General features: G+C 36.4%; 1 protein-coding gene across 1 annotated transcript in view; it reads right to left on the bottom strand.

Moving 5' to 3' along the window:
* BBS7 (Bardet-Biedl syndrome 7) overlaps nucleotides 1–26,942 on the bottom strand; it is a 38,902-nt gene extending 11,960 nt beyond the window's left edge. The window contains exons 1-13 of the mRNA XM_068975379.1: nucleotides 26,802–26,942; nucleotides 23,576–23,641; nucleotides 21,412–21,474; nucleotides 19,744–19,919; nucleotides 18,317–18,503; nucleotides 15,726–15,798; nucleotides 15,192–15,308; nucleotides 13,630–13,760; nucleotides 9,722–9,806; nucleotides 8,855–8,957; nucleotides 5,662–5,854; nucleotides 4,233–4,307; nucleotides 1,425–1,490 (exon numbers count right to left, since the gene is read on the bottom strand). Coding sequence (XP_068831480.1) covers nucleotides 1,425–1,490; nucleotides 4,233–4,307; nucleotides 5,662–5,854; nucleotides 8,855–8,957; nucleotides 9,722–9,806; nucleotides 13,630–13,760; nucleotides 15,192–15,308; nucleotides 15,726–15,798; nucleotides 18,317–18,503; nucleotides 19,744–19,919; nucleotides 21,412–21,474; nucleotides 23,576–23,641; nucleotides 26,802–26,837 — 1,371 coding nt within the window. The 5' untranslated portion in view covers nucleotides 26,838–26,942. The remainder of the gene's footprint in view (nucleotides 1–1,424; nucleotides 1,491–4,232; nucleotides 4,308–5,661; nucleotides 5,855–8,854; nucleotides 8,958–9,721; nucleotides 9,807–13,629; nucleotides 13,761–15,191; nucleotides 15,309–15,725; nucleotides 15,799–18,316; nucleotides 18,504–19,743; nucleotides 19,920–21,411; nucleotides 21,475–23,575; nucleotides 23,642–26,801) is intronic.
* Between the last annotated feature and the right edge of the window lie 424 nt (nucleotides 26,943–27,366).

The raw sequence follows: 27,366 nt of genomic DNA, 5'->3' as shown, positions 1-27,366 counted from the left end.
CTATGAAATAGATTCCAACAAGTGGGACTATAGCCTATTTTACGAAAGTGGCTTTAACAATTATTTCTTTCAGTTATGACTGACAGTGTCCTTTTCCTCATTCTGTCACTAATGATGCTGCTTTCTCTAAATTTTTGCCAATTTGTTAGACAAGCAGAAACTGGAAGTTCCTTAACCAGATGTGGAAGAGTTATTGTGTAATAGCATCTCTGTTGAAAAAAATCTTACTTTGAGTCTCAGAACATCAGCAACACCAGGAAAAATTTATATAGTCCTTAACTTTTGTATCATAAATGTACCAAAAGTTTTTTTTTTTAATCTCACACTAGAAACTAAAATATATTTGTGTGCTAAAAACAGTATTTAATTATAAAAATGATTATCCTAGTACATTGCAAAAGGAAACTTCAAAGATTTTCCCTGGAATAGATAGATAGTAATGCCATCACTGAATGCAATCAGAAAAATCCAGATAATAGGAAAATACAGGGCAAATGCTCAGAGACTTCAGTAACCAAATTACCTTATTTGGACTATGACTGAATCAAACATTAAATTAAAAGCAAAAACCACTACACTAAACATTTGATGATACTAAAGAATTATTAATTTTTTGGTTTGATAACAGTATTGTGATTAGGTTTAAAAAGAGTTCTTATCTTTTAAACATATATACTGAAATACAAAAAAAATTACATCCTGTATCTGTTTCAAAATAATTTGGAACAGAGAGTGACAGCATAAATAAGATTGTTATGAATGGATCATTGCTTAAGCAGGAATCATTACTCTTATGTATGTTTGAAACTTTCCATAATAGAAAATTAGAAAAAATATTTCCAGCTAGAGGAAATTTAGGATTGGTAAAAATTTTAGTGAATGTAATTAGTTGCGTGTTAATAGAAGAGACGGTGGTTTGGGCTGAATGTTTGGGAACACATGTAAGAATTAAAGATTTTAAAATTTAATAAAAAAAAAAATAAATTAAAAAAAAAAAACAGAAAAAAAAAATAAAAAAAAAATAAAATCATGGAAAAGAATAAAAAAAAAAAAAATCAAATAGGTGAAGAATCCACTTGCAATGCAGGAGACCTGGGTTCAATCCCTGGTTTGGAAAGATGCCCCTGGAGAAGGGAATGGCAACCCACTCCAAGATTCTTGCCTGGAGAATTTCATGGTCAGAGGAGCCTGGAGGACTATATATAGTTCATAGGGTTGCAAGGAGTTGGATATATCTGAGCAACTAAGCACAGCACAGCACAGAAACCTCAGATTCTCAAAAACAGGTCATTCAAAAGACATCATTCAAAATGCTTGTTTCAGGGAGAAATTTAATGCAAAGAAATGATATTGCATGTTGCAGGACTTACCAAGGAAAAAGAAGGTTTGAACTTTCAAGTAAAGGTAATTTCAAACATTTTTACCTTGAGCTCTAGTCTTGTGGTATTTGCCTGGCACCGGTAAGTGGCGAGGAGAAAATTGTCATTTGACTAGGAATAATTCAGAAGTTGAAGAGAAGAATTAATCCATGTCTTTAAGAATAACAACAGCATTAATAATAATAATAGTGGTTATCATTTTACTGAGCACCTATCATTTGGGTGGCACTGTGCTATGAGCTTTATGCTTATTCCTATAAACAACCCTATGTGGGAAGTTTTAACAGATGAAAAAAATGGGGCATGAAGGGTTAGGTAATTTTCCTAAAAGCCAGTAAGTAATAACACTGGAATTCAAATTCATATCTATAGCTCAATGCTCTTTCCATCTTGAATTTCTCCCATAATATTTAAAAATATTAACTGTCCTTCCAAAAATTTAACTGATAGTGCAAATTCCTGTTTATATTATAAAGGCAAAAAGCATAAATGTTCAGTGTTGAACGTATTTGATTTTCACACATACTTACAGACAACTTAGAAAGATCTCACCTATGTATTTCCAGCAAATAGCACAGTGTCAAGTAGACCATAGGCATTCAATACATGTTTGTTGAATAAAATTGGAGAGGTTACTTCATATAATGTAACCTCTTGAAATAGAATAATAAACTACTAAAAACAAAAAAAAAGTATTTCTGGGTGCATGAATCGCAAAATCAGACAAAACAACATGAACTATTTGATATGCAATTTTCATGTACTGATATTTTCCTATTTTTAATAAATACCTGAAGAAATAAAAGGAACGCTAATATTAAAAGAAAATTCAAATGTTTTAAACTCAGCAAGCACAGAGGATAAGTCAACTTAAAAATAAATATACTTTTGTGTAATTAAAAACAAATGTTATGTATCTCAGTGTTTACAGATAAAATGACTAATTAAAAGAGATAAAATGTCTGGAGTTAGGTTTGGCATGGGGAGAAGAGGGTAAAGAGCAGAAAACAAGACTGGTCATATGTTAAAGTTAGTGATGAGTTCATGGAGGTGGTGCTATTCTTTTCCTTTCGTATATGTTTGAAATCTCTATAAGATTTGTTTTTTAAGTTATCATTCTAGAAAACAGGTTTTAAATTAGTATAAAATACTCAAATCCTGCATTGATATAAACAGGCTAATTTTTCACTGTAACTCAGGAATTAAAGATCTGAAGTTCATACTAACTTGATTTTTTTTAATGATCATAAAAACGTAGGTCTTAATCTTTTGTATCTGACTCTCAAACAGGTATGGCAAAGCATATATGATAACAATACAATTGCTTTTTGATAAATCTCTTATCAAAAAAAAATTTTACTCTGAAATTATTTTGAAAATTATTCCCTAATATAACTATCAACTTTGTTCTTTATCTATTCTTTCTGTCCTTCTCTTTTTAATGCCAGTTCCAGTCACACTTTCTTCTCTGGCTTGCCTTCCCCAGACTTTCTTTGTACCCTAACTTTTCATCAGGAGCTGAATCTAGTGCCGAGACTGCTAGTCAGCTAGTACCAACATAGAGAGAAGTGAACGGCAAACGCATCTGAAAGCTCGGCTATGGGCTCATCCCAGGTACTCTGCACAGAGTAGGTGTTCAATAAATGTCTACTGAATGAAGGGTAAGCAAGAGTCAGTAAGAGATAGTGTGGAAAGGCAGGCAGATGGAACAGATTGTGTTTAACTGTAGGAGTGTGTGAAACTATATAGCATTTGAAGAAATTTTAAGAACTTCAGTTTGGCAGAAATCATGTGCCTGGGAGGGAAGGGAGCAGCTGGTGAGAGATTAAGTTGGAGTTGTAATCAGAGCTGAATTATGGAAAGCTTTTATGGTACAGTGAGAGGTCTAGACTTACATGCAGCTCAGGAAAGGTTTTAAAAGGTTGTGAGAAGAGAAATGACACAGTGATTTTGTATTTTAGGAAGGCCTCTTGGATGGAAGTGCATAGCATCTCCTGTGAGTGCATAGCATCTCCTGTGATTGAGAGGCAATACTGAAGGCAGAGAAACTGGTGGATACAAGCAAGCTGGTGGTTCAAGCAAGCATGGTGAGAGCTGGAAGGTTAACAGAAGTAGAATGAAGCAAAGCAGACAGCTAAGAGCAAGGGAGTGAGAAGTGACAGAAATCAGTGACTACAGTAGTCTCCCCCTTATCTGTGGTTTTGCTTTTTGGGGTTTCAGTTACCCATGGTCAACTGTGGTCTGAAGATATTAAATAGAAAATGCCAGAAATAAGCAACTCATAAGTTTTGCTTACAGAATCACATACCATTCTGAGCAGTGTGATGAGAACTTGTCACATCCCACTCCATCTCATCCAGGACATGAATCAGTCCTTTATCCTGCCTATTCATATCGTATATGCTACCTGCATATACGATTACACTTAGTAACCATCTCTGTTATCAGATGACATGTTATGTTCAGGTAACCCATGTTTTACTTAATAATAGCTCCAAAGTGCGAAAGTAATGATACTGAAAAAAACACAGTATTATTCAAGGGTTCTGTACTATTTATAATTTCAAGCATCCACTGGGGCTTTTAGAATGCACAGTATCTCCAGCAGATAAGAGGGAGGGATCCACTATAATTGGATTAAACAGATCAGAAAAAAGGAAACAATTTAAAAGACAACACTACAGTTTCTGGACTATATGAATACAGAGAAAGAGAACATTAACAGATTTGGAGGGAAAGGTTATGGAAGGAAATATTGAAGGAACAATGACCCTAATAGCATTTACAGGTTTCATACAAAATGGTATAATGAAAATGAAAGCATCTAAAGAACTCTTCATATTTTTTACTCACCTCAGAATCACAGCTGCTAAAGCTGACAATAGCAGAATTTTTATCCACATCAAGTAAATCTATTGGAACATCACTCTACAATCAATATTGAAAGGAAAAGAAAGGTTCAGGTAGAAAACTAGAAATTTTTCAACACATATTTTCTTTTAGGGTTTTCTTTGGTTCTAGTTTATGTTAATCTCTAAATATGAGAGTATGAACTCTCTAAACTTATATTTGATAATATGTACTTCTAGAAAATAAATATAATATGAATAAATGTCATATTATGACTTATTTTTCTAATTTGGATTAATCAGAGATTACAGATTTTAATCTCTCACTGCTCTTTTTAAAGTATAGTCTTCTTAGGCCTTTCTGTCAGTGCTAAAAATGCTACCATGGGCTACATATGGTCATGTTTATTATGCATGCTTGCATGATAAGTCGCTTCAGTCATATCTGACTCTTCGTGACCCCATGGACTGTATCCTGCCAGGTTCCTCTATCCCTGGGATTCTCCAGGCAAGAATACTGGAATGGGTTGCCATGCCCTTCTCCAGAGGATCTTCCAGACTCAGGGATTGAACCCGAGTCTCTTATATCTCTTGTATTGGCAGGCGGGTTCTTTACCACAAGTGCCACCTGGGAAGCCCATGCTTATTTATAGCAGTTCATTTTTATAATTTTTTATTTCACCTGTAACACAGAAAGAGGGTGATTTTTAATCTACTCTGGAGAGGTAGCTTCTAGGACAATAAGTTTGCACTGTGCTCTATATAAGTGATGCACCTAGAGTTAGTTGTTCAGTGTAGCAGTCCCAGAGCTAACATTACTTAAGAGAAATTTCTGCCTTCAAGTTTTAATTAATAATCCTCCCCCTCCCCCATATCTTTTCAAACTTTGTCTTCTTCCTCCTCTTTACTCTTATTTTCCATTCATCCTACTCTCATCCTTTTCCACTCTCTTCTAGTATAAGAAAAAAAATAATTAAATAAATTGAAAAATGGTGCTATACATTATTATCTCTAGGTTTCACCCTTCGAAATCATCTGCTTTGCCTATTGACCTATCTGGAAACTGATGGTTAATGAGCAGTCTGTACTGTAAACTCTTACTTCAGTATTTGGAACTTAAAGATCCTATTCAGGATATTAAATATTGAAGTTTTACAAATCACATCTCTGTTAAAATTTTCCTAAAGGCTCCAAAGAACAAAATCCTAAATGTCCTTCCTTAATCTTTCTGAAACTTAAGTTCACCAGCCTTTTGTTTAATATGTATAGGGTGAAAGTAAAGATATATTTAAATAATCTATAAGTAAACTGATTATCTAATGGAAGATTAAGATAAATGTTTAAAATCGCTGTCTAAAACTAAAAGTGTCCAAAATTATTAGTGGACACTAAAATATATCCAGTCATAAAACAAAGAAATTATGCATACTTACCTGTATTAAGACATTATCTATCGCTGTCTGCACCTCTAAGATAAGGCTGTAGCTGGCATCATCTTTATTTAATGTAAACTTGTCATTTACACTAAATGAAGGTACTGCTGATTTTGCTTTGCTTGACTGAGAAGACTGCTGATATTTCTCTCTCTCCTGTAGCACTTTATACTGCAGCTGTTCCAATTCACTCCTAGATGAAAATATAGAACTTCGTCACCTATAACCATTTGAGGTCCTCAGAATGTTTACAAAAATTTGACAGACATTTACTTCTGCAAAACGGATTTAATTGGTTACACTTGAACTATAACACAAATAGAAACAAAATTTTTGCTTCTATCACTGACCAACTGGTTCCATATTATCTATCTATAATCTAAAAACTAAAATATCTTCTCAGCCCCATACCAGCAATATTAATAAAGAGTTGTAAGAATCAAGGCAAGCTGCAAATACACATGAGTCTGGCTTCAGTTACATGTAGTACTAATCAGAAGACAAACTGATTGTTCTGGGGTAGAATAACTTATATTCAATGAGAAGAAACAAAATGAGTGAAATCAATAAACATGTACCTTTCAGAGAAACATTAGAGTAGACAGACAACAAAGACTACAGAGTATCAACGATAATCATGAGCCAGTTGAAGTTCCAAGTGCTGGAGACTGAACTGTGCAGGCACTGCTTTGAGTTGCTCCAGTTAAAAGGAAAGGCCAAATGCAAACGAAGCAAACAGTAACTGGGAGAGAACAATATGAGGTTTAGCTACCTCGAGTTTAGGGGGAAAGTCTGAGAAGGATCTTGGAAGAGATTTGTGCAATTAACCAAGGAAAAGATTCATTCACTCAAGAAATATTTACTGAGTAACTCTATGAACAAAACAGACATAACCTTCTCATAAGCATACATTCCAGTGAAATCAGGAAGGAGTTGACTTAGTTATAAATATAAGGTATAGTACTGAGGTCCTAAGATTGCAATTCATTAACTCTACTTGGTATCCTTACTGCAGAATATTAGAACTTTCTCTCCTAGTGACTCTGGTGAACTGGTTTGTGGTGAACTGGTGGTGAGGCTTTAGTGAACTAGTACTTGTGGCAATTTGTTGCCTCAAAAACTTCTGTAGCAACTACCACCAAAAAAAGATTAACTTTCACTCCCCCAAGAAGTTGGCAAGGGCTGAAGTAAGGAGAATAATCATTAAAAGTTGCACGCACCTATGGACACCTTATCTTTGACAAAGAAGGCAAGAATATACAATGGAGAAAAGACAATCTCTTTAACAAGTGGTGCTGGCAAAACTGGTCAACTACTTGTAAAAGAATGAAACTAGATCACTTTCTAACACCATACACAAATATAAACTCAAAATGGATTAAAGATCTAAACGTCAGACCAGAAACTATAAAACTCCTAGAGGAAAACATAGGCAAAACACTCTCCAACATAAATCACAGTAGGATCCTCTATGACCCACCTCCCAGAATATTGGAAATCAAAGCAAAAATAAACAAATGGGACCTAATTAAAATTAAAAGCTTCTGCACAACAAAGGAAACTATAAGCAAGGTGAAAAGACAGCCTTCAGAATGGGAGAAAATAATAGCAAACGAAGCAACGGACAAAGAATTAATCTCAAAAATACACAAGCAACTCCTGCAGCTCAATTCCAGTAAAATAAAAGACCCAGTCAAAAAGTGGGCCAAAGAACTAAATAGACATTTCTCCAAAGAAGACATACAGATGGCTAACAAACACATGAAAAGATGCTCAGCATCACTCATTATCAGAGAAATGCAAATCAAAACCACAATAAGGTACCATCTCATGCTGGTCAGAATGGCTGTTATCCAAAAGTCTACAAGCAACAAATGCTGGAGAGGGTGTGGAGAAAAGGGAACCCTCTTACACTGTTGGTGGGAATGCAAACTAGTATAGCCACTATGGAGAACAGTGTGGAGATTCCTTAGAAAAACTGGAAATAGAACTGCCATATGACCCAGCAATCCCACTGCTGGGCATACACACTGAGGAAACCAGAATTGAAAGAGACACGTGTACCCCAATGTTCATCACAGCACTGTTTATAATAGCCAGGACATGGAAGCAACCTAGATGTCCATCAGCAGATGAATGGATAAGAAAGTTGTGGTACATATACACAATGGAGTATTACTCAGCCATTAAAAAGAATACATTTAAATCAGTTCTAATGAGTTGGATGAAACTGGAGCCTATTATACAAAGTGAAGTAAGCCAGAAAGAAAAACACCAATACAGTATACTATCACATATATATGGAATTTAGAAAGATGGTAACGATAACCCTGTATGCAAGACAGCAAAAGAGACACAGATGTATAGAACAGTCTTTTGGACTCTGTGGGAGAGGGCGAGGGTGGGATGATATGGGAGAATGGCATTGAAACATGTAAATTATCACATGTGAAATGAATTGCCAGTCCAGGTTCAATGATACAGGGTGCTCGGGGCTGGTGCACTGGGATGACCCAGAGGGATGGGATAGGGAGTGAGCTGGGAAGGGGGTTCAGGATGCAGAACACATGTACACCCGTGGCAGATTCATGTCAATGTATGGCAAAACCAATACAATATTGTAAAGTAAAAAAATTAAAAAAAAAAGTTTCAGCAACTCCTACTTCTTCACTATATGAAGCAATTTTCCTTGAGGCCCTTGTCATAGGACTTGTCAAACTGAACAGGACGTGAAAGTGATCCTTGTGTCTAAAGGAGTTAACATTACTCATTTCCAGAAAGAAAACTTATAAGCCAAAGTATAGATTCAGAAAGGTCCACAATAGCAGTGAATATTAGAATTAATGAGGAATGGAGCCATCTATATTGGCTACTTTCTAATGTCTATTAAAAAAACACTCTATAATAGGCAAATGCAAAAACATATTCTTAGATTTTTCTTAGATTTTTGATCTAAGAAAAAAATCAACATAGAAAAAAACACATAAAAAGTGTATTTCTAACTCCAAATATTAATCAGCACTTACTGCTAATGTTCTCAAATAGATAAACTTTCACTTAAAAAGGTGATAAACTAATTAATTATATAATTTCTTCCAGTAAAATATACAGTACCAATAAGTAACAAAGAAAACAACAATCACATACTTCATGAAATGAAAAAAAAAAAAGGCAAACCAAAACCCCAAATTACCGTAAAGAAGAAATTTTATTCTGCATCTCCTGATTAAATTTTATTTCTTCTCCTGGTCCACTTTCCTTATGAACAGGCTCTGTTGTCAGACCTGTAACCCAGCCTGCAGAGATGAATTAAATCGTGCACCAGTAAGTGCTGCCAGTGTTAAACCCAAAATGCATGCCCCTTTGTCTACCAACATCAACCTCATTTAGTTTTGGACTTATTCTTTTTCAAAAAAGCATAAGCAAAAAAAAAAAAAAAAACCAAAAGAAATCAAGCTGGAAGATATTCAAACTATAAGGAAATTACTTCGGATACCATTTTTGCTTTGCCTGAAATACTGTAATACTGCAATTAAAGAAATCCTTCTTAATTTATAACTTTAGCTTTCAGGTATGAAATAAGTCAACATAGTCTAGCAAATGCAAAAAAGAGCTGATGAGTAAGAGCTGCCTTTCAAAAACTACTTTCATGGAAAGTTAAAATCTCATATAACTATCGTGAAAATCCAAAAATGACCAACTCAAAAGAAAGTAAGTTTTATAAGAAATGTACATAGTAACAAAACAAACTAAATTTCAGTAAATAATAATTTTTAAGTCAAAGGATATCATTTAATTTTCAAAGATACTAGAGATATACTAAACATTTTTAAACAGCATTAATAAAGAAATGATTTTATAAATCAATAACACTCCTTTCTTTCTTATTTTTAACCAATAAAGCTTTTAATGCTATAGGTAAGGGATACTTACTAATAAACTGAAAAAAATAATCAAAAGCAATTTATCAAATTTACATATTTTTAAAAGCAATTTATCAAATTTATATTTTTTATGATTGATTCTTTCAACTAGCTATTACCATTTCCATTTACCTTACCTGAGTATGTGGATACCACGATTTCATCATAGCCGTCTTTCCCTACACAGCCACCCTGGATTGACGTGACACTCTCAGACAACGTCTACAATGAATTTAAGATCAAGCATGTCATCAATAAAATTTCACAAAGTTAAATAAGCTACAAAACTTATTTTCCTATCTCCAAACATTAAATATATTTTTACTGAATACTTATTTGAAGACACTGAGATTGGAAAGGTGAAAATCCTGTACAAGAGGCCAGAAATTCCAGTGTTTTTCAATATGAGGAAAGGAGACTGAAAATGACTCATGTATCTGTGTGTACCACTCAGCTACAGTAGTCATTAATAAGCAAAGATCATTTATTTATATAAAGAAGTAAGTTATTTTTTAAAAAACATTATATAAGCAAAACTCTTAACACATTTAGTTTATCTGAATTTCACAGACCACCTCTCATGTGTTTTCTCCAAGTAGCTTTTTAGAAGAATAAAGAAAATGGTAGCTAACATGGGACCTTTAGGGAATTTGCTATTATGGAGAGAAACCCTGTTTTTCAGGCGTTTGTATCTCTTTAAAGCAATACTTCCCAAACTTGTCTGACAATAATTACTTGGATAAGTCAACTAGGAACCTGTTTTTAACAAACACTCTAGGTCAGTGGCTTTCAAGCTCTTTGAAAAGTAATCAATAAGTTTTATACTGCAATCTGGTATACTTCACATATGAACATATACAACAACAGGAATAACTTAAAAGGCTTAAATATTGTATTCTACATTGTACTCTGATATATTCTAATCTATTCTCTTTCTTTAAGGAAAAAAAATGGGCTGGCAACCCATTAATGGGTTTGACCAGCAGCTCTGCTAGGTATCTCTTACTAGGCAAAGCCCAAAGCCATTGTTCTAAAGGAGAAGGTAGAGGGAATGGACACCAGCATCAAAAATGCTAGTCATCCTCACCCTCCCTGTAGAAGGCAAGCCACTGAGCTATTCCGCAAATCAGACTATCTTAGCTGTTTCTGAGCTAATTACCTGAAGGTTTCAAGTAACAGAGGTTTGATTAAATATCTGCATGAAATTAGGCTCGTAAGTGCATTTTGTTTTCCCCTTTGGCCATGCTGTATGGCTTGTAGGATCTTAGTTCCCCTACCAGAGATTGAACCCATGCCCCCTACAATAGAAGCATAGAGTCCTAACCACTGGACTGCCAGGGAAGTCTTTAGTATAAGTGCAGTTTTAATGAGTGTCCCAGTGTACTTAATAGACACTAGAATTCTTTGAACTTTTTTGTTCATGTTCCTGCTAAAGTTAATTCTGAAAAAAACAAAACTGCACCCATTCCTGTGTACATTTTTCAACTTTCAGATTTTCATCATTACTATAATTATTTAACTTTTAGTCTTTGCTTTCTGACTTCTGAAGTTTTTTTTATCTTGCTCAGGAAATTCTCTTATCACCAATATTATAAGGACTATATGTTCTTATTATTTCATTATGTTACTGTTTTCAGCGATCTTCCTTTTTTCTCTGCCTCCTCCCTCCCCGACCTCCCTCTCTTATCTTCTTTTATCTGTCTATTTTTGGTGGCGCTGGGTCTCTGCTGCTGCTTGTGCTGGTGCTAAGTTGCTTCAGTCGTGTCCGACTTTGTGCGACCCCAGAGACGGCAGCCCACCAGGCTCCCCTGTCCCTGGGATTCTCCAGGCAAGAACACTGCTTGTGGGCTTCCTCTAATTGCGGAGAATGGGGCCGCCCTTTGTTGGCGGGCGGGGGCTATCCCTGCAGGGAGGGGCTTCCCTTGCTGCGGAGCACAGGCTGGAGGCACATGGGCTTCAGCAGTTGCGGCTCATGGACTGAGCTGCTCCAAGGCATGTGGCGTCTTCCTGGAGCAGGGATTGAACACATGTCCCCTGCATTAGCAGGAGGATTCTTAACCACTGGAGCAACAGGGAAAACCCCTCAAGTGACTATTAATTATAACTTACTCTCTCCTCACTTAGAAGTACCTTATTTAACCTAATGTACTCAGGAAAAGTTAGAAAATTTAAAAAAACTATAATTTCTACATTTTTTTGCCAATACAACATTTTAATGAAGTTCATTTACTTTATGTAATTCAAGTATCTTTTTATAAAAGTCCTAGACTTGTAGAATTAGTTAATTCAACTTATATTTTGTAAAACCAGTCACAAACCATAAAACAAGAGATCCTAGGCAACACAATATGGACATGGTTTATGTAAGTAACAACACAGAATGCTAATTAGGGGAATTCACAAAAAAAGACCTTGGTCATGGTTCAAAATATTGGTGAGTAAATATATTAGTTTAAGTTAACATGTGATATTTAGGATTCCCCAGGTGGTCCAGTGGTTGTGAGTCTACCTGCCGAGGCAGGGGACACAGGTTCGATTCCTGCCCCAGGAGGACTCCACAAGCTGTGGAGCAACTAAGCCCTTGCACCACAATCCCTGAGCCCACACCCCACAACTACTGAAGCCTGCACACTTAGACCCACGCTCTGCCACAAGGGAAGCCACCACAGTGAGAAGCCCATGCACCCCAACTAGAGAGTAGCCCCCACTCGCTCTAACTGGAGAAAGCCTGCATATGGCAATGAAGACCCAGTGCAGCCAAAAATAAATTAATTAAAAACATATTTTTAAATGCAGTGTTTAAGGTATATGCATATTATCTTTTAATGATCTGCTCCTTAACTTGTTTGATTAACCAACTGTCAATCCAGACTGTGTCAAACAAGAGGACTTGTCCTGATTAGAAAGACAGCAAAGTGAGTGACATCAGGAATCAAGTTGAGACAACAAATTTGCAGCTTTAACATAATGTGAAAGCAGTAACTCTATCATCAAACTAACAGAAGAAAGACTTGAAAGACAGGAATCCTTAGTGCCACACCTGGCAGAGGGGACACACGCTATGTCATTACTGGCATTTGGAAAAGAAGTCAAAGAGGAGATTTGAGCTCTAAATAGGAAAGTTTCCCAGGGGTTAATAAGAAAAACTAAGAGATCCCCAAATAGGATTATTATGTATGTTTAAGCCTAAACTGTTATTTGCATCATTAACAAGGTGACTTTTTATACCTAAGTAAGATGAATATGAAATATATCTAGAAGATATGTTGTATAATGTTTTTATCCCCATATTATCTATATAATACTATACTTTATCTGTGCATCAAAAGATCTGTATTTACTGACATGCAATTAAAGTAGGTACTGGGAGAACTTCTACCACAATTAGAGAAACTAGACAAAGAAAGAAAAGTTGATACTGAGTTGTAGCTTTTTGTTGTTCTTGAACAGCCTCAACACATCATGCATGAGGCAGAAGAGGGAAACCCTGGACAGGAGAACACCACTTTATGAAAATGAAAGATTGGGATAAAGAAGCCTAATTATGCTTAAAATTTGTGAGCTAAAAATTACTCTTATCTAGTATTTCTTCTTATACAGTGGACCTTGGGTGACTAAAAGTGAAATTGCTACTTTGCCCTCTCTGTTTAAGGATATTTTTTATATCATCTTAACAATATGAAGTTTATTCTCCAAACCTTATTACTTTAAAACAACACAATCTCATTTATGTTACCCAAACATATAAATGTCACTCCTATAATATATTATGTGTTATGGAAACTAAGGTAAAATATTTAATACTTTAGATATAGAATATTTAGAAATCAAATGAAAAAGTAATTTATTGTTTAGCTTGAGGGCAATATCTATTATTCAATCATAAGAGCAGTCTAGACAAGATTTTGATAATATCAAAGCAGCAATATTTTAAGCCAAACACAACATTTTAACATAATCATTTAAGAAAACACAAACTGTCAGCCACTTCTATAATTGTTTGATGAAATATAAACATATATAGTCTTCTTAAAAATGAACTTACATGATCAAATCGTAGAACAGGCTCATTGGCATTATCAAAACTATATACTTCCACCATTCCATCATCTCTTCCAACAAGTAAATCTTTAACCCCATCACCCACAATGTCAAAGCTGTCAACACACAAAATACCTTTAAAAAAAGGTAAGTGATAAATCAGCAATAATACTGATATTGCAGTCAAATATACTAACTATGAATGAAAAAAATCTATATAACAGAGTAGGGAAAAAAAAGTAAATTACAACTATAGCAATAACTTCCTAATTCAACTCCCTGTCTTTAATTTCAACCTATTTCCTGGAAAATCCACTCTCTATAGAGTGTTTTTGTTTTAGTTTTGGTAAATTAGATCACATCATATTCTCACTTACAGTTTTCCAATGACTCCCCACTGCACCTAGACTAAAATTTAAACCCAAGGCTCCCAAGGACCTCCATGACTTGGCCTTAGCCTACCTCTGGCTTCATTTCATGCCATATTTAGCCACACTGGTCTTCCTTCTGCTCCTCAAATGAACAGAATTCACCTCTGCCTCAAGTTCTCTGCTTTTATTTTTTCCTCTTCCCAGACATTGTTTTCCCTTAAATGTTTTGCATTGTTAACACATTTTCTCATCAATCAGATTTCATGCTGTACTTATAAACAGCCATCCAAATTTACCAAGTCAGATAAAAATTCCCCTTAGAAAGGTATAAATTCCTTAAGGAATATTCTCTGATCTCACTGTACTTCTTTGACTCATACCAAGTACTCCCAAATTGCAATTAATTCTCTATAGCAAACAATGAAAATTGGATTTGAGCAGAGATTGATGTCATAGATAAACATTAGCCCATAAAAGCCTGCTAAGTCACTTCAGTTGTGTTCAATTCTGTGTGACCCCATAGACGGCAGCCCACCAGGCTCCCCTGTCCCTGGGATTCTCCAGGCAAGAACCCTGGAGTGGGTTGCCATTTCCTTCTCCAGTGCCTATCCATCCCAAATTACTATTACTATATCCTGTGTGTGCTCAGTAGTTATGTCTGACTCTTTCTGACCCCTTGGACTGTAGCCCACCAGTCTCCTCTGTCCATGGAATCTTCCAGGCAAGAATACTGGAGTGAGCTGCCACATTCTACTCCAGAGGATTGTCCTGATCCACAGATTGAATCGGTATCTCTTATGTTCCCTGCACTGGCAGGTGGATCCTTTACCACTGAGCCACTTGGGAAGCCCCATTAGTACATCTTACTTTAAAAAATTACAGCAAAACTGATAGACCTGCTAAATAAACAAATAGTAAATAAACATGAGATGGCTCTGTAAATTGCTAGGTCTGCTCTGCCTTACGGATAAAGGAAACAGGATGAACTATACAATGCAGGTTGGTCTATCTATCTATCTATCTCTGTGGCCAAGCACCCTGCAGCAGGCATGGTCTTAGTTCTCTGACCAAGATCAAACTCATGCTCTTGGAAGTGAAAGCATGGAGTCCTAACCACTGGACTGCCAGGGAATTCCCAGGCTATTTTATTCAATAATCACTAAAATTCAGAATCTGAGTTACATAAAAAACATACCTCCCCTCTTTTTCTCATTTCGAATTTCCCACTTGTGTATTGGTTTGGATGTAGTGATCTGAATAAGCCCAAGTTTTCCATCTGATGTTCCAAACAAAAGGTCTTCTCCAGAGTCACCTAGTTACAGTTAAAAGTCAACATATTATGGTTATCCCACAGCTCACACTATTCCTTTGAAATTAAAATACTTTCATATATATTGGCTTTCCTATAAAAACCTCATTTAAAATATTATGAAAAGACAGATTTTAATTAATTTACTTATTTTAGAAAGATGGTTATACATTCGCAGAATTTTATAACCATAAGAGATGGAATCTTAAGATGAGGAAACTGAAAAGCCAAGTTCAGTGACTCATTACTGTTAGCTACTGGCAAGTTAGAAGACAACTTTCTCTATTTCAGTTCAAGTTCTTTTTACAGTTTCTCATTTCCACTTAATATATAGTTAAATGATTAAAACCCTGAAACATCTAAACTTAAATAACATAACTCACTCCCTTATTTGATTGTTAAAAATTAAACCCTGATTACCGCCATTTCCATTGTGTAGCGCTAAAACAGTAGGTGGGCCAGGAACTTCAATTTCATACGTCACATCAGATCCCTGAAGGAGAACAAGTATTTTAAAACTAAAACAGAATACAAATTGAAAATACTGATAATAAAATGATTCATAGATAACATCAATATTCATATAAAGAACTCTAGAATAGAACAATTGAAAAAAACTAGATTGTGAATATTAACTTTTGTTAGCAACTTTGCACATTGACTCATTTTATATGGGCTCATTGGAAAAGACTCTGATGCTGGGAGGGATTGGGGGCAGGAGGAGAAGGGGACGACAGAGGATGAGATGGCTGGGTGGCATCACTGACTCAATGGACATGAGTTTGAGTAAACTCCAGGAGTTGGTGATGGACAGGGAGGCCTGGAGTGCTGTGATTCATGGGGTCGCAATGAGTTGGACACGACTGAGCGACTGAACTGAACTGAACTGATATATATATATATATATATATAATAAAGAGAGCAAAGAAATAAGTATTTCAAATATTCTCCACTTTGAATAATTTTCACTTTAGGTACTTTGCATGAAAACTTGACACTGGTAAATTTCCCTATCAAAACTTTCTAGGAACAACCTTTATCTTCTGTCCTAACTTGGGGCACATTCAAACAGACTCAAAGCTACTTCCTAAGGAAAATTCTGGCCTTGCCTTTCTGTATCTCCAAAACCCACTCTAGTAAGAGGCAGAATTCCCTGCTATTTAGATAAGAAAACAAGTTAAATTCTGTCTTTTTTTCAATTTTGTCACCTATAATGCTTTAATTTGGTGCATAGTATTTGTGAAGCTGTTAAAGAATGAGATAGAATATTAAATTCACATAGAAAAAATACAATAAATCTCTCAATGAAGAAACATTTGCAAAATTACAGTAAATCTGATACACGATTTTGTTTAAAAATTTTAAATACACATAGAATATATGAGTCATATGCTTTATACCTTATTTATAATAACATTAAATATTCACAGATATCTGTATCTAACTATATAAACACAAAACTATATCTAACTATATAAACACAAACTGTTTTAAAAGTAAACACAAAACTATATCTAACTATATAAACACAAACTGTTTTAAAAGGCTACCTTTGGGGGTAATGGATTGCATACAGAGGCAGAAGGGAAGTAGGGAAAAAGTGTGCAGGTCAGAGGAAAGATTTCAAGTTTTTACTTTCCACAGTAAGCACATGGGTCACTGGTTAAACAAAGCAGGGTCCTAGAATTCAGTCAGGTCAATTTCTAAATGGATGTGAGTCAGCTCCTATTAAAAGCCTTACTCAAACAACTCATATTGGGGAGCATAGGCTAGGGGAGAGATCAGTCATTCATGCTGCTAGAGAGAACCTTTAGCCAATCACAGTTTTTAATAAAAATATAAAGATAATAAATGATTTTTCAAATATTTACTGAGTGCTTATTCTGTTCAACATAGTGTCATAAATGCTGGATAAACTCAAATGATACAATCTTGATCTCAAGTCTCCCTTGTTAAAGCCTAACACCTTCTCCCCAAGCCAACTTCCTCTTTTAGTTTGATTTTTTGGGAGAGAGGAGGGTGATAGACACATTCAGAAAACTAAGATCATGGCATCCAGTCCCATCACTTCATGGCAAACTGATGGGGAAACAGTGGCTGACTTTATTTTGGGGGGCTCCAAAATTACTGCAGATGGTGACTACAGCTATAAAATTAAAAGACGCTTGCTCCATGGAAGAAAACAACCTTGACAACATATTAAAAAGCAGAGGCATTACTTTGTCAACAAAGGTCTGTATTGTCAAAGCTATGGTTTTTCTAGTAGTTATGTATGGATGTGAGAGTCAGACTATAAAGAAAGCTGAGTGCCAAAGAACTGATGCTTTCAAACTGTGGTGTTGTAGAAGATTCTTGAGAGTCCCTTGAACTGCAAGGAGATCAAGCTAGTCCATCCTAAAGGAGATCAGTCCTAAATATTCACTAGAAGGACTGATGCTGAAACTGAAACTCCAATACTTTGACCACCTGATGCAATGAACTGACTCATTAGAAAAAACCCTGACACTGGGCAAGACTGAAGGCAGGAGGAGAAGGGGACAACAGAAGACGTCACTGATTTGATGGACATGAGTTTGAGCAAGCTCCGGGAGTTGGTGATGGACAGGGAAGCCTGGTGTGCTGCAGTCCATGGGGTCGCAAAGACGACTGAGAGACTGACCTGAACTGAGGGTGATAGATGGGAAAAAAGAATAAAAGTGGGGAAGTAAATGTAGTAAAGGTACTACATTCTAATTACACTAACTCAGATATCATGTGTGGGTTGAAGGGGAGAAAAGTGTCCTTTTTTCCATATATGCCTCTCTAAAAACTTGCTAAAGATTTCAACACATTTGCCTCAAGTAAAAAAAAAATAAAGTTAGTCAAGTAAAACATTAAAAATTTTTCAGATATAATTTTAAGATATTTAAAGTGGTAGTGGTCACCAAAGTAATTTATCTCAATTATACATTGTTCATCAATATTTGCATACCTAAATTATGAAAAACTATAAAAATGCAAATAACAGTAACCTGTAAAACTCGGAGTACTCTGTCCTGGCAGGCCAACACTGGTACTTCACGAAGTAGTCTTTCCACTGGAAGGCAGATGACATCATTGATTTTGTCCCCAGAAAGGTAATAATGTTGGTCTTTGCAGTCACAATAATGGTTATAGATGTAACTTGCACTGAGAAAAAGGTCTGAGCCGGATATGTGCCTGAGAGTATGAAAAGTAATTTAAGACATCCACATTTTAAAAAATAAGCATAGGAAACTCCTGAATTATTTTCAGAGATGAAAAGTTTATTTATTTATAGTTTACTATCATTTTATCATAGACTCAGAGAACACTGTTTGTTTTCATTTCCCATACTTATTCTAGTCTTTTGGTATAGCCATGATTTTGAAAGCTGAAAATGAGGTTCTTAAGGCCTCGGGCTTCTCAAAAATTCAGAAAAACTGTAAATGAAGACAGGATAACGGTAGTTCACCTGTCTACAACTGAAGACAGTTAATATATCAAAAAGTAGGTTTTTTTTAATGTGTACTTGTGCCAAGCACTGTCCTAAGTGACTTAAATATATTAGCTCAATCCTCATAACTCTATAAACTAGGAACAATTATTCCTAGTTTATACAGTTATCCCTTTTTAAGGGGAATAATATTCATAAAATGTTAAGTAACTTGCCTAAATGCACAGTAGACAGTAGACTGGATTGCAACTCAGGCAGCTTTAACTCTACAGTTATCTTTCTTGCATGTTCAGCCATTCAGTTGTGTCTGACTCTTTGTAATCCCATGGACTGTAGCCCACTAGGCTACTCTGTCCATGGAACTTTCCAAGCAAGAATACTGGAATGAGTGAATGAGTTGCCATTTCCTATTCCATATCTTTCTTAGTACCACACTAAATAGAATAAGGCTATCTAAACTGAATCTACCTGAAACTAAATAATAAATAGTGGGAAAAAAATGATTTCATTAGAATTTTAACTTGAAAAAAGAAATAATAAGTTCATTTAAAATTATAGTTAATAAAATTTAGATAATAATCATCACTATATTCTAATTCTTAGAATGAATCAAGTTTTCATTGGGGGAGGTAAAATATTTGACAAAAATTATATACTAATATATTATTTTCACTAGATAGCTATCATCACCTATGATCATAAAGAGGGTATTTATTTGAATGTAAATATCTGGAGAGTTCTTTCACTTCTTTTATACTTTGGTTATGAATCATAACTGAATATAAATACTACAAATGTCTTGAAAAGATTTCAATAACCAGTTGATTATGTATTGATTCCAGGTCAAATTCACTTTTGACTCATAAAGTATTTTTAGTTATATCCTAGATAACCTATTAAGATATGATACTTAATCAGATGCTTGTCATCTATCCAAAATATTGTAAATGTACATGTAAAAATAAAAAGAAAGAATAAACATACATAGCTTTAATGCTTTCAGTGAGGTTTGTTTCAAAAGAGAGGAACTGTTTTCCTCTCTTTGTGAAGCCTCTAATTTCAGATCCTGCAGCAATAAAAATTTTCTCCTGGGGTGTATTAAGAACCCCTCCTAGTTCCAATCTTGCAATCTTCTGCCCAGGTAAAGTCTTGAACACTGTCTGCAAAAATTGTTAAGGGAAAAATTGAGTACACAAACTTATTGCAAATATTTTCCTTTACCATAAAAATGTAGTGCTTTTAAACTTACAAAAGTTTATAGTTTTACTATATAGGAACACCTGTAGGTACAAATGTGCTTACTTCAACCATCTTGTGGAATTTTTTGCTAAATATCTTCAAACTTTATTCCCACACATATTACAATAACATCATTAAAATCTAAATTCTTCCAACTCACAGTAGGGCTCACTAAGGAGCAGCACAGCATCACTTTCCTTTTAGAAATTCAGACCCTCAGGCTCAACTGCAGATCTACTGAATGAGAATGTGCACTTTACCAAGACTCCCCATCTGGTTCTAATGGACATGTTTTTACACTTTCATCATCTTTTTATGGGCTTCCCTGTGACTCAGCTGGCTAAGAATCTGTCTGCAATGCAGGAGACCTGGGTTTGATCCCTGGGCTGGGAAGATCCCCTGGAGAAGAAAACGGCTACCTCCTCCAGTATTTTAATCATCTTTTTAAAACTAATTTCTCATGGTTCCCTTACAATTTTAAAAATTTTAGTAGTATAAACAAAGGACTACAGAATCTACTGAAAACCTGAGTGTATAACTTCATAGCTCTCTATTTAATTGAAAGTATTTGCATTATTAACTTCTCCTTAATTTCTATTTTATTATTGGCATCAGTTTCTTCCCTCACCCTGAGAGACTTTATACACAGAGAACAAAATATCTGGAAGCATATATGGATAATGGAAACACTGAGTTTCTGATCGTTTTTACCTGCTTCATCTTTTTGCAAATTCCATATAAGGTATAATGAAGATAAGAGTTCACATCTCAGACCTATCACTTTTAAATTACAGTCTGTGAATATGATAATGTAATAATCACTTCCTTGACTAGGCTATATTAAATGGTAAAGGTGATGTGATGGTCATTTCCAGGTTGTACTCTGTTAGGTAAGACTCTGTCTTAGAAGACGGGACAGATTTTTCCACTGGCCTGAAGAAGCAGGTTGCCATGTTGTGAGAGGGCCTGTGAGAAGATCACACGGCAAGAAGTGTGGGGGCCTCAAATGATGAAAGCAGGCCTGGGCTTATAGACAGCAATAAAGTGGGGATCTCAGTTCAATAATAATAAAGAATTGAATTCTTCAAACAGCCAAGTGGGCAAGGAATAGGACTCTGAGCTCCAGAAAGAAATTGAACCTGGCTAACATCCATGTTGCAGCCACATGAGGCCTCCAGGCTGGATTCCTGCCTCTGAGAGATAATAAATGTATTTCATTGTTAGCCCCTAAATTTGAGGTAATTTGTTACACAGCAGAAAAACCTTAGAATGTCAAAGATGTTTTACAAACAGCTAGCAAGTGACTCTTATGCTGCCTTAAGTCTCATACTTCATATCACTACTTCCTTTAACCCATTTTTCATTGTGCTTTAGAAAAAGCTGAACCTGGGAGGATTCAAAACATACACATACCACTGCTTCTCCCTTCTTCATGCCAAAGCACATAACTATGCCATCATGATCTCCAACAACCACCTGTAACAGATTGAAGAGAATCTAAAATTACTGCTATTATGCCTTATTAACTTATACAGGGAAACAAGATCCACAATATAGAAATTATAATTTAAAAAAACAGAGATCAGAAAACCTAGTAAAGACAGCCCTACAAAAAAATATTCACTAAAGAATTACAAGAAAGGGACAAAGAGAAGCCTGTGGGAGTTGTTACAGAAGTAGCTGGTTTCCTACAAGGTAAAGAGAACAAGAGAACACAGATGGATATGGCAAGGAGCTGACTTTTTCCCCATCACCAAGGCATAAGAATGCTGTAAGATTAATTTTTAAAGCATTATGAAAATAAGTTTGTGACAGACCTATTTGATATATTTAAAAGCTTTTTTCGTTTTTTAATTTTTATTGAATATAGTTGATTTACCTAGACAAAAAACTTTTGCACAGCAAAGGGAACCATAGAAAAAAAAGAAAAGAAAATCTATCAAATGGGAGAAAGTATTTGCAAATAACATGAGCAATAATGGCTTAATATCCAAAATATATAAACAGCTCATACAACTTAATATTAGAAACACAACCTGATTAAAAAATGGGCAGAAGACCTGAATAAACATTTTTCCAAAGAGGAAATGCAAACAGCCCACAGGGACATGAAAAGATGCTTTACATCACTAATCATCAGAGAAATATAAATCATAACCACAATGAGATATCACCTCACACTTGTCAGAATGGCAATCATCAAAAATAACATAAATAACAAATGCTGACAAAGATGTAGAGAAAAGGAACTCTTGTACTCCGTTGGTGGGAATATAAATTGGTGCAGTCACTGTAGAAAACAATATTGAGGTTTCTCAAAAAACTAAAAATAGAACTACTATATGACCCAGAAATGCCACTCCTGGGCATATATCTGAAAAAACCAAAAACATGAATTCAAAAAGATATATGCACCCCAATGTTCATGGCACTGTTTATAATTGCCAAGATATAGAAACAACGTAAGTGTCCATTAACAGAAGAATGGATAAAGAATACTACTCAGTCATAAAAAAGAATGAAATTTTCCCATTTGCAACAACATGGATGGACTTAGAGGGCATAATGTTTAGTGAAATAAGTCAGAGAAAAACAAACCATATATCATTTGTATGTGGAATCTAGAAAACACAACAAATTAGTGAATATAACAAAAAGTAGCACAGTCACAAATACAGAAAACAAACTGCCAGGGGTTACAAGTGGGGAGAGGGAAGGAAGAGGGGTAACACAGGAGTAGGGATTAAGAGATACAAACTAGTATGTATAAAATTAGGTACAAGGATATACTGTATAACACAGAGAACAGAGCCAATATTTTATAGTAACTATAAGTGGAATATAATGTTTAAAAATTATGAATCACTATATTGCATACCTCTGACTTACATAATATTGTACACCAACTATATTTCAATAAAAAATAAACAAAATAATAAAATGATCTTAAAAATACTATAAATGCCTCCTAAGACCAAAAAGTTTGAAAAGTGTTGCTTTAGTAGACTGAATACAATAAATGATAATCAAAAATCTGTTGATTTATCTTGATAAAATTATTATATGGTAATACTGTATTTATTTTGCAGCTATTAAAGAATCCCATTAGTATACTAAGAAATTATATTGTCTTATAGAAATTTCAGGATTAATATTTCTATAAAAAATCAATATTGTTTGCTAAATATAAAGTTTAAAATAAAAATTACTCTCAAAAATATGACAAAGTTTTTTAAAAGTATTTTCTCTACAGCATATTGTGTTTTATATTTCTTTTTTCATATATACAATCTGGTATGCACAAGTACACTCAGGGAAAATTATTCCCAGAAAAACGGAACATGGTTTTCAACTAGTTTGCTAATACTATTTACTGATTGTACATGATACTTATAATGTACAAGAAAATTACTGTATATAAGTGTCCCTTGGTATTCCAACCTCTGTTCAAATTAATAGAAATCTACTTCCACTTTAGCTTTGAAATTTAAAAAAAACTTGTCAATAAAGAAGGGAATATAAACCTTTCCTCTGTAAGAGCTAGAGAGATAAGGAGGAATCAGTATCTCTACATTACCTTTTGTGTGGCTCTATGTTTTGAGGCAGGAAGTAGCTTCATAGTCTTCTGAGAGGTCACCCCCACCTAAGGAAACACATGAGCTGCATAGTTAATGTTTTCTAATACACTAATTTAAAGTTATACCTCAAATATTAAAAGGGCCAGCAGATTCTAATCATAGTAAGCCTTAGTTTTTTCATTACAATTAGTGATATAAAATAATTCTTATCAGAAGTGAACTTATTTTCTAATAAAATATGCCACAAAAGTCAGAATATAGGAAACAATCAAAAACAGTAAAATTCATGCTATACAGTTGTCAAGTCAAATATAATTATGTGACATTACTGGCAAGGTACTTCACACGAAAAAATTATATCTAGAAGCCTTTTTTTTACAACTTCAGACAGCTGTTAAAGAAGAGTTTGTATTGAAAAATCTTTAGAAATAGATTATTACTGAAAATGGAACAGAGAAGATTTTTGCTAAGACACCAACATGCTGATGACAATGACATCCAATCTAACTGATGATGAAGATTATTTTACAAAGGATACAGAAGTTGAAAATAGCATGGTTTGCTCAGCAGAGAAATGTCAGTAGTTGGGCATGGTTAGGGGAGGAGAATGGGACCAAAGGGAGAGAAATTGAGACAATAGACCATGAAAGAATTTACATATTGTAAATACAGATCTATCCTGTTATTCTGTATTCTATGGAATAGTGTTAAAGTTTAAACTAATCTACTTAGATTTGTATTTTTGAAACATCAGTCTAGCCAGTGTTGTAAAGTATGGGTTGGAGGGAGAGGAGGATGGAGGCTATTTCCATTATCCAAGAGATGAGGACTGAACTAGGACAACAGAGATGAGGGAGAAAATGTGACAGATTCAACAGATACTTCCGAGATAGAAACAGCAAAATGTGGTGACCAGATGGATATGGAAGATATTAAGGTGGAATCATGAGAAACACTGGGCTGGAAGAAGCACAAGCTGGAATCAAGATTGCCAGGAGAAATATCAATAACCTCAGATATGCAGATAACACCACCCTTATGGAAGAAAGTGAAGAGGAACTAAAAAACCTCTTGATGAAAGTGAAAGAGGAGAGTGAAAAAGTTGGCTTAAAGCTCAACATTCAGAAAACAAAGATCATGGCATCCGGTCCCATCACTTCATGGGAAATAGATGGGGAAACAGTGGAAACAGTGTCAGACTTTATTTTTGGGGGCTCCAAAATCACTGCAGATGGTGATTGCAGCCATGAAATTAAAAGATGCTTACTCCTTGGGAGGAAAGTTATGACCAACCTAGATAGCATATTAAAAAGCAGAGAGAGATATTACTATGCCAACAAAGGTCCGTCTAGTCAAGGCTATGGTTTTTCCAGTGGTCAAGTATGGATGTGAGAATTGGACTGTGAAGAAAGCTGAGTGATGAAGAATCGATGCTTTTGAACTGTGGTGTTGGAGAAGACTCTTGAGAGTCCCTTGGACTGCAAGGAGATCCAACCAGTCCATCCTAAAGGAGGCCAGTCCTGGGTGTTCATTGGAAGGACTGATGTTGAAGCTGAAACTCCAATACTTTGGCCACCTCATGCGAAGAGTTGACTCATTGGAAAAGACCCTGATGCCGGGAGGGATTGGGGGCAGGAAGACAAGGGGATGACAAAGGATGAGATGGCTGGATGGCATCACCGACTCGATGGACGTGAGTTTAAGTTAACTCCAGGAGTTGGTGATGGACAGGGAGGCCTGGCGTGCTACAGTTCATGGGGTCACAAAGAGTTGGACACGAATGAGTGACTGAACTGAACTGAACTGAACTGAACGTGGTAAGTATCTGGCATAAGTCTCAAGTAAAGTGGCAGGATAAACATTTGTACCATTAGCCAAAAGAGGATTACTGGGAAAGGGGATGGAGAAGAGGGAAAGTCCACGGCTGAAATACTGAGAGGCAGGGTGGTGTAACAGAAAGAGGCTTTGCTTCAGATAGGAACTGCATCAGTTTGGCTATTATGAAAATTCCCTGTATGCAAGACAGGAAAAAAGACACAGATGTGTATAACGGACTTTTGGACTCAGAGGGAGAGGGAGAGGGTGGGATGATTTGGGAGAATGGCATTCTAACATGTATACTATCATGTAAGAATTGAATCGCCAGTCTATGTCTGAGGCAGGATACAGCATGCTTGGGGCTGGTGCATGGGGATGACCCACAGAGATGTTATGGGGAGGGAGGTGGGAGGGGGGTTCATGTTTGGGAATGCATGTAAGAATTAAAGATTTTAAAATTTAAAATAAATAAATAAATAAGAATGTTTCCAACTTAGGGTGCATTAATGGGACATAATCCCATTGTAAGTTGAAGAAAATCTGTGATTTGATTATCTGTGATTTAATAAATGCACTGTTTTCAAAGCTCAAAAAAAAAAAAAAAGAAAATTCCCTTTGATCATCACGTACCGACTTTGAGAATTTTTGTGAAGGAAAATATATCTGAAGTTCCAATACTTTGGCCACCTTATGCTAAGAGCTGACTCACTGGAAAAGACCCTGATGGTGGGAAAAACTGAGGGCAGGAGAAGGGGGTGACTGAGGATGAGATGGCTGGATGGCATCACCGATTCAACAGACATGGGTTTGAGCAAGCTCCAGGAGACAGTGAAGGCAGTGAAGCCTGGCGTGTTGCATGCAGTCCATGGGGTCCCAAAGAATCTGACACGACTGAACGACGAACAACAATATAATATATGCACAAAAGGTAAGTTCTGAGAATAAACCAGACCCTCGAAAACGGCTACCATTGCTTTTATTACTGTCCGGGTCGCCAGATCCAGCTCACAGTAAGAAATGTGTCTGGCCCGAGGGACACGAGACTGGGTAGAGAAGGAGAGTCAGGAGTTTGAAGCCCACAGGTAGCTGCAGCCAGTCGGGAGGAGAAGGAAGGGCCTTGGGGAGGAATCCCGGATTGCGTCAGGACACTCAGAGCATCTTCAGGACGCCGGCACACCGGGGCGGGGCGGTGGGGGTCGTGGGGGGGACGGTTCTCCTTCTTCCCAAGTGCCCGCGGACCCGCCCCGCGGGCAAGCCTGTGCGGAAGGCGTCTGGAGGGCTCCACTCACACCCACTCCTTCACCGCTCGGCTCCCACAGACCCCAACAAACGGCAGTGGAAGGATCGAATCCTCTCTTAGAGCGGGGCTCACCACGCGCAGCGTCCGCCCCAACCCCTCAGGTTTACCTGCAAATAATCCGCTCGGTTTAGATTCAGATCCATGACGGCGGCACGGACGCGGCGGACAGCGCCAGGCCAGGCTAGGTGGGTCAAAGAGTGTGGTATCCCAGGCCTCAGGGGAAACTGCTCGCGACTCCTTTGAGGGGTAACGCCAGGTACTGTGGTGGGTTCTGTGGGGGATGCAAAGGCGGAGCGTCAGAGCAGCGGCGTCCTGCGTGACGTCAGGACGTCCCTGCGAGTGGGCTCTGTAGGGCATGAAGCCACGCCCACCTCCCGACAGGCCGCCCACTGACTGACCCCGCTCCAATGAGAGGCGGAGAGGAAAGGAGGGCCGGGTTCAGGAGCCCTGAGAAGAGTGGTTTCCAGGGAGACCAAGACGCAGAGGAGCTACGATGCCACGACTGCGCTGAGTCCCAAGTCTTTCTCTTTGTGTGTGGAGCACTGACTTGAATCCAAGGTAGATTCTGACCTCTTTCACCGCCACTGGAAAGGCTCCCTCAAAGAAATATGTTTCATCGCCGTAGGAATTAGTTTACAAGGAGCAGTTCTCAAACTTTTGGCCCTAGGACCG

The sequence above is a fragment of the Capricornis sumatraensis genome, chromosome 7 (genome assembly GCF_032405125.1).
Source record: "Capricornis sumatraensis isolate serow.1 chromosome 7, serow.2, whole genome shotgun sequence".
Taxonomy (NCBI): domain Eukaryota; kingdom Metazoa; phylum Chordata; class Mammalia; order Artiodactyla; family Bovidae; genus Capricornis; species Capricornis sumatraensis.
Note: the sequence above shows the minus strand (reverse complement) of the source record. Positions and strands in the feature narration are given on the sequence as shown.